Source organism: Mastomys coucha, unplaced genomic scaffold (assembly GCF_008632895.1).
Source record: "Mastomys coucha isolate ucsf_1 unplaced genomic scaffold, UCSF_Mcou_1 pScaffold23, whole genome shotgun sequence".
Taxonomy (NCBI): domain Eukaryota; kingdom Metazoa; phylum Chordata; class Mammalia; order Rodentia; family Muridae; genus Mastomys; species Mastomys coucha.
The window spans coordinates 19,431,354-19,444,141 of record NW_022196906.1 but is presented as its reverse complement, the minus strand read 5'-3'; the positions used below and the strand labels follow the sequence as shown (position 1 = coordinate 19,444,141).

The 12,788-nt window shown below is 35.5% G+C and overlaps 1 protein-coding gene across 1 annotated transcript in view; it reads right to left on the bottom strand.

Moving 5' to 3' along the window:
* Septin7 (septin 7) overlaps nucleotides 1-12,788 on the bottom strand; it is a 68,608-nt gene that overhangs the window by 14,221 nt on the left and 41,599 nt on the right. Inside the window, exons 7-11 of the mRNA XM_031344329.1 lie at nucleotides 9,849-9,966; nucleotides 7,098-7,190; nucleotides 5,667-5,763; nucleotides 4,170-4,221; nucleotides 1,871-1,996 (exon numbers count right to left, since the gene is read on the bottom strand). Coding sequence (XP_031200189.1) covers nucleotides 1,871-1,996; nucleotides 4,170-4,221; nucleotides 5,667-5,763; nucleotides 7,098-7,190; nucleotides 9,849-9,966 — 486 coding nt within the window. The remainder of the gene's footprint in view (nucleotides 1-1,870; nucleotides 1,997-4,169; nucleotides 4,222-5,666; nucleotides 5,764-7,097; nucleotides 7,191-9,848; nucleotides 9,967-12,788) is intronic.

The window sequence follows — 12,788 nt, the reverse complement described above, 5'->3', positions numbered from 1 at the left end:
ACTGTTGGGAAGCTGCTTGTCTAAATCTTGTGTGCCTTTGTTCTAAAGATGATTGTTCTGGCTAGTTTTTATGTAACTTGACACAAGCTAAAGCCAGCTGAATTGAGAAGACACTTCCATAAGGTTAGACTGTAAGGTTAGCCTGTGGGTCATTTTCTTAATTAGTGATTGATGGGGGGAGCCCAGCCCGCTGTGGGTAGTGCCACCCTGGACTGTTGGTCCTGGTTTATGTAAGATGGCAAATTGAGAAAACCACAAGGAGTGAGCCGGTAAGCAGCACTCCTCCCTGGCCTCTGCATCAACTCTTGCCTTAGGGTTCCTGCCTTGTTTTGAGTGCTTGCCCTCGTTCCCTTCAATGAGGAACTGTATTTTGGTAGTATAAATAAAATAAACCCTTTCCTCCCCAAGCTGCTTTTGGTCATGGTGTTTTATCATAGTAACAGAAACCAGAACTAAGACAATGCTATATTTGAAATAAACTGTACAAGGAAAACCAAAAGCAAATAGTCCCAAAATACATCCAAAGAAAACTACAGAAAGTCGCATGATTTATTTTCCTTAAAGAAAAAAATTCAGTGGAAGAAAAAATAACTTAGCTAATAAAATCAGTATGTAGAGAACATGCTTAGTTTTACTAAAATTTCAAGTATTATAATCTAATCTCTAAGATAACTACTGATGTCACAACTGCATTTATTATAATTTATTTATGCAACTCAATTGAAATGTTGAAGATAACTACCACTAATACCTAAAACACCATTTAGGTTATGCAAACTACTTTTATGTTCTTTATAACTTTAATGCTGATAAAAATCCATTCACTTAAATATGGGCTTAGTGTCTTAAGTTTTAAACATTTTCTGTAAGTTAAACATAAAACCTTTCTGAAATGCTAGAATAAACATTAAAGAATTAAATAAAAAACTACTTCAATCTATGGACATTAAGGTTCACAGAGATCTTTCAAAGGTGAAATAAAATACAATGTTATAAAGGGAGAAAGGAAGAATATCCCTACAGGAAAAAGAAATAGGGCTATGGCAGGGGAGCGCAGGAAGAAAGTATGAGGAAAGGGAACTAACACTGAAGGCCTTTTGAAAAAGCCATATAAAAATGTACTACTGTAGATACTTTCTAAAATATACACATATAAAAGGATGTTAAATGAAGTTACTGTGAAATTGAGGGCAATGCTCCACGTGAACACTGCATGCTACCAAATAACCACCCCAGTATCAGGACTAGATTACCCCCTTTTGAGTTGTTAGGAAATGGGACCCCATAAAATCCCCTAAGGATACAAATTAGAGGACATCACCAACATTATTTACCCTCCAGAATTGATGGTAAGATTCTACTGCTGAAGACATCACAAACTTGAATCAAAAAACACAGAAAAATTTAGCTGGTATTCAACTGGAAGTTTAATCTAAACTATCATGATATGCATGCTACCAGGAGAAAAGTCATCAATCAAATCCAACTATGACCCTCAAGCTACAATAATAAAAACCCCATCATGCAACAAAATGCACCCCCAGGTGTCCTTTCCAGCTGAGCCATTCTGCCAGACCAAGAAATTGCTTATAACTTTCTCTTCAAAACTTTATTTATCTGTTTAGCTGTGTGCTGTATGAATTATAAAGATGACTGGCAAATGACAAGAACACATATAGTTCTTAAAGAATAGAACAATTATTAACAATTAACGGTAAGACATAAAAAAAACTACCAAGACAAATCTTAACAGCATAATTTTCTGCTATTATAAATAGAGAATTATCACCTAAATATTCTAATAAATAACAAGAACTTCAAGAAAGGAAATAAATATTTTGTCTTTTCCTGGAGAAAGCTATATACATACTTGGTAAGCTGCCCTTTGTTCTTGTTGTTATCCACTCCATTGTAAGTCACTGCTGCTAGCTTTCTGCTTCTGTAGTTCTCATAGTGTACGTTATTGGTAACATCTTTCAAGTCCTGCATGTGTGTTCTGTCATAAACAGCAAGAGTTTGCTTATGTTAAAGGCTTTGACACAATTAAAAATTTCACCAAGACAAAATTTCAGATTTAAGAAAAATGAAATTCACATGTCTTTATTGGCAATAAAGACAAACAGAAATTTAGATTCCAGATGAGCTTTCAAGGGCCATGATTCACTCAAAGAATAAACTTTCTACCAAAGAAATAGTGTAAGAGGGAAAAGTAGATTGCTACTGAAGCTCGTATCTAATAGAAATTGCTTTCCTCAATGCAGTTGTTACCATGGTATTATTGAGCTTCACCAGGTTAGTTTATACATGGATCCTTAGAATAACAGATCAAATTGTTTACCAACTAGGGAATCTTAACCTAGAAAAACTCCCTGTTTATCAAAGCTGTCCAGTGAATGTACTGTTTTGGATAACCTTTCTATTGTATATAAAAACCAAAGTACAGGAATAAAGTATACAATTTATAGGATATGGTGACATGATTATTTAATGATTAGCGATAATAAAGACTGAGTAATATCCTCCTTTTTCTCATTCCCCACTACACTTTGAACTTCCAGTATATACCATCTTTACCATTTTATTACAACTTCAACAAAAGTAAAGATGCAGTGTTTTGTCTTTCTTCACATCCAAATCCCATTTGTTAGGAAGTACCTCACCTCACATCATGAACACAAGTTAACTTAATTATCTGGTTCATCTTCTATATAACATTCCCATGTATTTCTCAAAGTGTATTTCTTAGTACTAATACTAACTTTTACTTTCCTGTCTACCAATACACTCATTTTCTCTTCTAGCCACAAACTAAGCTTCTATTCCCTCTACGTTAGTTAGGCTGGTCAGGTCCCAATTCCTAGAACACCTGGCAAGTAAAATGGAACACCTCACACTAATTTGTTAAATCTTTTGGAACTGATGTTAAGTCAGGAGTAATATCAAACTACATATTTAGCTATATTGTGAGCTCTTCTTTAACATAAAGATGTATTTCTTTTATACTCTTGCTACAGATAAATACTAGACAGTGGGAACTTTAAAAAATGTAGTAACTACATTCTGAAGATAAGATAAACAGTATTTAAGAATATATCACTATGTGATTTTCTCCAGGCGTAGAAAAGAGAGAATTTTATGATGCTAATATGAAGCGGTGTTTTTAGCAGAGTGTGATGGTGTACATATGTATTCCCAACATTTGGGAAGTTGAGGCTGCAGGATCAACTATACAAGGCCAGTTTAGCTATATACAAAGTTCAAGGCCAGGTTGGGCTGCATGAAACATTAACTACAACTTCACTAAAATTAAAAATGAAAGGGAAACACGATATTTTATTAATTTAAATCTAATTTAATCACTATATCCCTTAAAAGCTATTAAAATAAATTTATGAATAAATTAAGATACTGTTAAGCTCCTATCTTAGTGTCATTTAGCATGGTGGTTATCTACGTCACTAAAATACTGTTCTGTGATTATCAAGCAAAATTCCCAACTTTAGCCTGTAAGATTTCAAGTACTTGCGAGAGACTTATAGAAACAGACATTAAACAACTGGCATTGACATCTCCTTCCTTCAAATACCTATTAAACAACCAGTAGCTATATGAAACATTCATCCTCTTATGGAAATATACTAGAAATTTTATTTTTATGTTATGTGTACGGGTATTTGGTCCACATGTATGTCTGTGCACCACTTGTGTACCTGTTACTATGGCAGCCAGAGTTTATCGGATTCCCTAGAGTTAGAGACTTGTGAGCTATTACGTGGTGCTAGAGATCAGACCCAGGTCCTTCGGAAGAACAGCCAATGACGTTAATTGGTGAGCCATTTCTTCAGTCTAAAAGCAGAATTTATGTTTTCATATGTGCATAAAGTATCTTGCTGATATACTTATTAAATCCTCCTGCAAGCATGGTCAAGTTCCTCTGCAATACTAGGGAGTCTTCCTTACCAGTTCTGAAGCTATGCACATTCAAAGCAGGTAATGACTAAAATCTTAGGTAAACAACGTACATTACTGTCTCACATTATTTACAAGTCAACAGGAGCAAAGATGCCACACACAGTAGCTCCACCTAGAGAGACAATGTCAGTCTTCTGAACGTTAACTTTCTTTGGGTGCTGAAACCCTGTACTGCTTTCACTGCTGCTCATACTTACCTTATTAACATATTTCTTAGAATTGTAAAGTCACAATGTTCACCATTTTCAACTGTAGGAAAAGAAGTAAAAGAAAATAGACCAAATATGTTAATTTTAATTTTAATAAAGTTTACCTTTTCAAAGAAATATGGAAATAAAACCAAGCAAAGAATATGTAAACCACCTAGATTTGATTTTTATTAAGGTTTAATACTAACATAGAACTATACAATGGAATTAACAAGGAACAATAGGCAAAGATGCCCTAAAACTACTACTGGAGCATTATAAAAGCATCACTTTGCTATTCTTAAATTTTTCTTTGCGAATGTGCATGTGTATCAGATGTAAGTGCGGGTGCATGTATGTGTATCTGTGAAGGAAAGCTTAACATCAACTGTTTCCTCCTAAATTTCCACTCTCAATTTTATTTCCAGAGGCAGAGTCCCTTGATAAACCTGCAGCTCAGTAACTGGGTTACCTAGCTTCCTCGGTGGATCCTGTCTCTACCACTAGAACACTATGATTGCAGGGGGAATGCCTTGATAAACCTGCAGCTCAGTAACTGGGTTACCTAGCTTCCTTGATGGATCCTGTCTCTATACTAGAGCACTATGACTGAAGTGGAATGCCAAGCCTGTAAGGCTTTTTCACCAGAACTCCAGTCCTCATGGTTTCAAGGCAAGCATTTTTATCCACTAAGACATCCATCCCCTTAGCCCTTCTTCATGTAGCTTAATCCTCAGTGATTAAATAAAGCAATTGCTTCAGAGTATACTTCTAAGATACATAAAACTTGAAAGGCCTTAACTCAGTAATTGCAGGTCACCTGGGAACAAAGTTGACGGTTCCTGGGCAAAATCTCTGATAAGGACAGTAACCCGGTGTGATTTTATAAAACTTACACAACTATTTAAAACATCAGCACATACTAGAGCAAACAGCAACTCCAACTTAGTACAAAGTAGAAGACTGAATGTTAGAATAAGCTAACGTAATACAAAACTATGAAAATACTTCTGTTGCTAATAGGATTTCTGAGGTTGGATGTTAACACTAAGAGTTTACTAGCATTGAAAACTAATACACTAGGAACCATACTGAAAACAAGTGACCTTTTCTTGAGAAAAGAAAAGGCACCCGGCACATAATTGTGACTGGCTCTCTCCAAATTGCTCCATTTCCAAAGATTTATTAGATCCTAGGAAATGCTTTCAAGCAAGATAGAGAAATTGGCGTGAAGGTTGTGCAAGCCCAGAAGAATAGGACAATGACAAATGACTGCGAAGTACTACAATTTGAAGAATTAACATATACTTCCCTGACTTAGGTCATGCATCTGAGAAACTGAAATCTACTTAACAGAAAAATGAAGAATAGGAAAATTAAATAAAAACTATCATTGAAAACCTAGAGTGTATTATACACTATGTATTTTATATTACTTACTACAGTACACATTTTTACTGCCATTATGAGACCTTACATTAAGTTACCCATTGAAAAGAACCTTACCTTCAGCCACACCCCAAGGATATTGTCTTCCTCTGACTCTTTTGCCATTAACTTCAATGATAGTATTACTACCTACCACAGCAAGAGGTAAACGATCCTATAAAATAAAGTGATACTGTAAACACATCTCTCCAGTACTCAGGATTCAATAATAATTTATAATATTCAACATATTAACAAAAATTATCTACATTCACTCTTACCAGCCAAGCAAAAATTACCCAGAAAATTGTTACTCAAACAGTATTACCAAAATATGTGATTAAATAATTGTTTTTTAGGTGAAATTTTAAGAATAATGTACTATGTATTGGGTCAAATTAGTTGCCAAAAATTACTCTAAAAGCCATCTCATATTTGACATAGAATAAAAAAAAATACACTGATATTAAGGAAAAAAAAAAAGAGAGGACCACAAATCTATCTCATTATTATCCTTAACAATATGAGGTTCAGGAAATATCTACTTTCTAAACTAGTCAGAACCTCACACCCACTTGTTAAATCTGTATTCACTTATTTTAATGCAGAGTATACCTTCCCAATAGTTTTTTATCTCCCAGAATTATAGAAAAGGCTATTTTGCAAAACTTCTGAAATTCTTCATTTGTCAGACATAAATTTTCTATCAATTAGACAGTAATTATATTATGCAGGTACATAAGACCAGATTCACTAAACCATTTTGGCTCCAGGTACTCAAAAACAAGTGTAAGTGGGCTGGAGAGATGGCTCAGTGGTTAAGAGCACTGACTGCTCTTCTGGAGGTCCTGAGTTTAAATCCCAGGAACCACATGGAGTGGCTCATATTGGATGCCCTCTGTCTGGAAACAGCTACAGTATACTTACATATAATAAATAAATCTTAAAAAAAAAAAAGTATAAGTTTAAACACACAAAATTAAAAAGCCAGGTGTGGTGGTCCCACCATCTGGGAGTTAGAGGCAGGTGATCAATCTCTGAGTTTCAAGGCCATCCTGGTCTACGATGCTAATGCTAGGATGGTCAGGCTATGTAGAAAAACCCTGCCTTGGGAAGAAAAACAACCAAACTAAACAAAACACCACAAAATTAAAACGATGGAGAGTTTTTGTTGCCTTTTATAAAAAACAGGTTTTACCAGGCTCTTAAAAAAATGAAAACACAAAAATTAATTCCCTTCATGCTCATACTTGTTTCTTACAGAGAAAAAAAAATTATACAAATATGAAAGCAATTAATTGAAAATCATTCAGGATGGTATTCATCCGCCTACTCTGTACAATGCTGTGTTCTATGTGTTGCTAATCAAAGGTAACTATAAAGTTGATAAAATTAGGAATATCCATATTTGTTTTTGTAAGTCAACTTTTTTTTAAAGACTTTTGGTCTTTCATATTAAAGCACAATTGGAAGACTTAAATATTTTATTGTGCAGAGAAATGAACCTACCTTTATCTTCTTAACCAGCTTATTCTCTTCTTCATCATCCGTTTCTGGAAATTCATATATTTTAATTTTATGTTCTTGGATTTCTTTCATTATCTAAAACAGAAGGAGGGAAATGGTACCATACATAATTATGACAGCAGTGTTTCTACTAAATATCTCTTGAAAAAAAAATTTTTTTAATATAAGACCTCTGCTTTCTTGTTTGTATTTAAATTCCAAAACCTATTTCAGTGGAACAGGGAAAATAAAGGTGCCAACCATGCAAAGCAGAATGGGAAAAAGCAGAAAGAGAACTGATTCTAGCAAATTCCTCTCCAACCTCCACAAGTGTGACAGGGCATGCACCTTCCTCCCTTCCTTATACACACAGACACATAGTAAAAGAAAATTTAAAATATCTTAAATTCAATTATTTCAGAAGTGTGAATCATATGGATGTTGTCATGAAATGAATTCGAAATGACAGAATATTTTACAATTACAATGGCATTTACTTAGCTGGTCTCTACTACATAATGGCTTATGGTCATTTATTTAAAGTGAAGATTATTTCTCTTCATATAACTTAACTCTGAAAGCTGAAATAACAGAGCTTAAAGTCACCTAGAAATTGTAGCAAGCACAAGTTAAAAAAAATACAACAGTTGCAGGAGAAAGGTTTAATACTTTAACAGAAAAATTCATTCTATGGACAAAAATCTAGGGATAAATCTAAAAAGCAAGTAAGCAAGCAAGGAGAAAACACAGTAGAAATAAAGAACCTCAAGACTTAGTAATATCAGAATTACCTGGTTCAAATCAAATTATCTTATCCAAGAGGATTTCAAAGTCAAGGGAATATAGACATGCAAATAACTGTCACCTACCCATACAATTTGAACGACTACCACTTTCCTACCTGGACCTTCCCTGGCTGCACTTTAATTGCACTGCTATTCTCACAGCAAGAGTCTCCAACAGCAATAAAGGGACTATAAACAAAATGAGTTACATGACTACTACACTGAACAGAAATAAACAGAAGTAAGCTCTGCATGGTGGCACATGCCTGCTAGTATGTGGGAAGCTGAAACAAGAGTTCCTTGCTAGCCTAGGCTGTAGGTGAGAGCCTATCTCAAAAAAGAATAAGTTGAATGATCAATGTCCATCAATAGTTTCATCACTGGTCATATATATCTACTTTAAAACAGAATGGCTGGGTGAAGTGGCACATGCCATTAATCTCAGCCCTTGTAAAGTAAGTGGATCTCTGATTTGAGGTCATCCTGGTCTAAATAGTGGGTTCCAGGCAAACCAGACCTACAAAGTGAGACCTTGTCTCAAAGGATAAACAGTGAAAATACATGATGCTTGGCATGATAGCTCATGCTTTTAATCCTAGCACTCAGGAGGCCGAGGCAGACAAATCTCTGAAAACTTGAGGGCAGCCTGGTCTATAGAATAAGTTTCATAAATTCTGGTCTATAAAGTCAAGATTACATATACTGTCTTTAATAAAACAAACTTAACAGATAAAATAGCTACTAGCTTTAACAGCAGTGGTCCTTGGTCAGAAGTTACACAGCAAACTTATGTAAGTAAGCATTTTCAAAATAAATGCTAAGACCCCAACTTCTTCTACAAAACTAAATGGTAGAGATAATGTCCAATGATGATTTCGAAAAACCTCCAAATGATTCTATGAGTAAGAAACATGGCTCTAAGCATATAGAAAAGAAATTTGAGACTAGAAGCATAACACAGAGGTAAAGTATATGCACTAAACAACTTGGGTTCAGTGTTCAGTGAAAGAAAGAGAGGGAGACAACCAGGCTTGGAACCAATCTGAAAGCAGAACTCATTACTAATCCATCTAACTTGTCACAATAAATTCATATAGAGTAGAGATAAACTATTCAAGGTAGAAACTTAAGAGTAGACACAGGAAGATTGTCATGATGCTGCATCCAGTCCAGTTTATAGACCCTGTCTCAAATAACAATGAAGAGATAAGAAAAATGGAAAAGAGAAAAATGGTAAAAAGAGAAATGAGGAAAAGAAGATCAACAGGAAGTCGAGAGGAGGAAAAAGAATGGAAGAGGCTAAAGAAACACACAGTGGTGAGAATATTAGTAGTAAAATCTGTATAAGATGTCAAAATTTGTAATAATGTAACACCACTTCCAAGAAAATTTTAACAGGTTTTTCTTACTGTAACAAGTTTTGAAGTATTCTAAAATTCATTTTAAAAAGGTATTGTTACATAGAAGCCTATAAAGATGAGATAACAAAGCTCTAAAGTCTATTTTGAATATAATACAAAATTGCTGTTTTCTAAAAACTACTGTCCTAAAACACACACACACACACACACACACATATATATGTATATGTATATATATATGTATATATATGTATATATATATATGTATGTGTGTGTGTGTATGAATGACTATTAGAAGACAGACTTTCAGAAATTTACCTTAGATTTCATAAATGCCATGGATAACAATACAAACATAATAAAATGAGAAAAATATATCATTAAGAATATTACTGAAATAACAGGACATGAGTTTAGGGGATAAAACTAAAATGTGTGTGTATGTCTAAATATGTTTATCCCATTAAGTAAGACAAACAAAATTAAGATTCAAGAGAAAATAGAAAAAGCATAAGCTTGTAAGAATAAGCAAAAGGTAAATGGACTATATTGTACTAAAAAGCTATTAATTACAAGAACAGTTGAAAAATACACTAATTCTTACTTACCTGCTTTTTAAACTGTTGGCATTCCTCTGGTGTAAGTGTGTCTGCTTTGGCAATTAATGGGATGATGTTCACTTTTTCATGCAAACGTTTCATAAACTCAATATCCAATGGTTTAAGTCTGAAATATATATAGCATTTAATACGACTGAAATCATCTGTTTGAAAAAAAAAAGATTCTTCACATCTTAGACAATTAATTGAATACAATAAGCTACTTTACTTATCAGAAACACTCTGAAGATGTATTGGGTCAGCCAACAGGCAGAACAGGACTTTAAGAAGCAATGGAGTGGTTAAGGAAGTTTTTTTGACTCTTGCCTTTGAAATATCCTGGCCATTGGGTTTTGGCCCTAAAGAGGAATTGGAAAAACCAGAAAGGCTCCTAGTAGTATTTCCTAGAATCAGCTTTATATTTATGAAGGTTCACAAGGTGAGTTTTTTATTCCATGAAAAATTTTAGTCCACTTTTGATATATGCAATACTTGCTGTCAACTATCTTTCTCAGACAAAATACTAAAAGTCAGTCTTCAATATGCCTCTTTTTATTACAATCTGGCACTTGCACTTTGGAAATACTGCCACTGTAGTACTTACCACCTAATGTGGCCAGTATGCAGCCTCTAAAATATATCCCCTCACCAGCTCTTCTAGAATCCTCAGGATCCTCTTTCTAAGTTTTAAAAGAATTATTTATTTATTTTATGTATAGGAGTACACTGTAGCTGTCTTGAGGACACACCAGAAGAGCACATCAGATCCCAGTACAGATGGTTGTGAGCCACCATGTGGTTGCTAGGAATTGAACTCAAGTCCTCTCAAAGAGCAGTTAGTTAACTGCTGAGCCATCTCTGCAGCCCTGTAAATCAGATCTTTAACTTGTGCATTCCCCAGACTTTTGTGCTAGGTCATCTTCATTTGTTAACCCTATGTTCTGTGTGACTAAAATCACTACAATCATTTAGGGTTAATAATTCCCCAAACTATACCCGTTCAAAACTTCACTCAGATGTTCACACTGTCTAACTTAGTGGTTATGCTCCTGAAATACACCATTTTCCTTAGAATCAAGAGCTCAACCTGGCCAGGCAGTGGTGGCGCACGCCTTTAATCCCAGCACTTGGGAGGCAGAGGCAGATAGATTTCTGAGGCCAGCCTGGTCTATAGAGTGAGTTCCAGGACAGTCAAGGCTATACAGAGAAACCCTATCTGGGGGTTGGGGTGGAGTGGGGAAACCCAACCTGAATCTCTATTTTTCTCTCCTCTTCTATGTCTTCTGTGGTGCATGGTAGGTACTACACAATGTACCCAAATACCTAAGCTTGCTCGTTCTTTTATCCATCATTTCCTGAAGGATCAAGGCCTGCATGAAAGACATACAGGCACTGACACAGATACAGATAGCCTACCCATTTTTGACACTTCAGTTCCGACCAAGAACTCCACAGTGGAGAACTACATAAGCCTTTCTGGTCTCCTAGCACTCTACCCACGCAACTCCTCCCTCAATCTGATAGAATCACTCACTATTTGACTGACAGTATTACTAAAAGCCATATTCTTTAGCTGCTGTGACTCACTAACATTGTGAAGACAAATATTCTCTCCTGAATCTACTTGCAATGTGCCAGGATGTTTTTAACTTCTAGTAATTCTTTAAAAGTGCTATACTTTAAAAGTGTCACAGGCTACTTACTACCATCCCTGCCTGGAACACTCTCTAGTTTCATACTCCTCCTATTTTGCTTCCCTAGTACTTACTTATTCATTCTTTCAGATATTGTTGACAGTCCAATCCCTCTGGAAATTCTTTTCTAGATGAAGAGGGGTCTCAGAACTTTATGTGCTGTGTTAGGAAACATTTGCCCTGTGTTTGTTTTTCCATTCTAAGACAAAAAAATCCTTTTAGTTAAGTGCTTTTATCTCATTCATCTGTGTTTTCTAGCACCTAGCAAAGGGGCTAAAGGTTCCCAAATATTTGTTGACAAAAGAAGTAAAATGCTATCATTTTCTCAAGTCTTTTAGAAACCATAGTGAAGACTGAGTCTGTACACTTAAAAAGTTCTAGGGACTATAATTAATGGTCCAAGTAATAAGATAAGATAATAGAAATGTGATCCCAAAGGATATTCCTTAACTATATAAGGAACAATGAGAAGAAATGCTAAATTTTGTTCTAAACTACTTTTAAAAAGGAACAACTTTTTTTTTTTTTTTTTTTTTTTTTTTTTTTTTTGGTTTTTCAAGACAGGGTTTCTCTGTGTAGCCCTGTCTGTCCTGGAACTCACTCTGTAGACCAGGCTTGCCTCAAACTCAGAAATCCGCCTGCCTCTGCCTCCCAAGTGCTGGGATTAAAGGCGTGCGCCACCACCGCCCAACAAGGCACAACTTTTAAAAAGGAAGGTACATATAGGGACTCAGGGAAGTCGTTGTCTTAAGCACAAACTAAGAAAGGGCTCTAGCAGTCATAGGAGTGTGTGCTGTATCTGTAACACTGGGGAAATGGAGAAAAGTGGGAGCTCAAAGCACAGTCCAGGATAGACTGGTTTATACAGTTGAAATATGATAAAACAATAAATAAAATCAGGACCAAAGAACATTGAAATCAATTTAAAAATGAAGCTGCTGGGAAAAGGGTAACAACCTCCATAAAACTCTTCCATACTTTTAAAATTAGTATAAAAATATCAGCTGCTTACAAAGTAAGTTAGCAGCAAAAACCATTAATTAGACGCCCAGAATCAGAGGTGAGGAGGACACAACATCTGTCCCAACACCGGAATACCTGGTACCAGTGGGACCAGGCACACAGGAACTCTGCCAGCCCAGTGGCTCAGGTTCCTTCTGGTCCCACAACAACCAGAGGAAGCTCCACTTCCAGGAGCTCTAACACACCCAGGATCAGAGGCGAGGAGGGCACAGCATCTGTCCCAACACTAGGA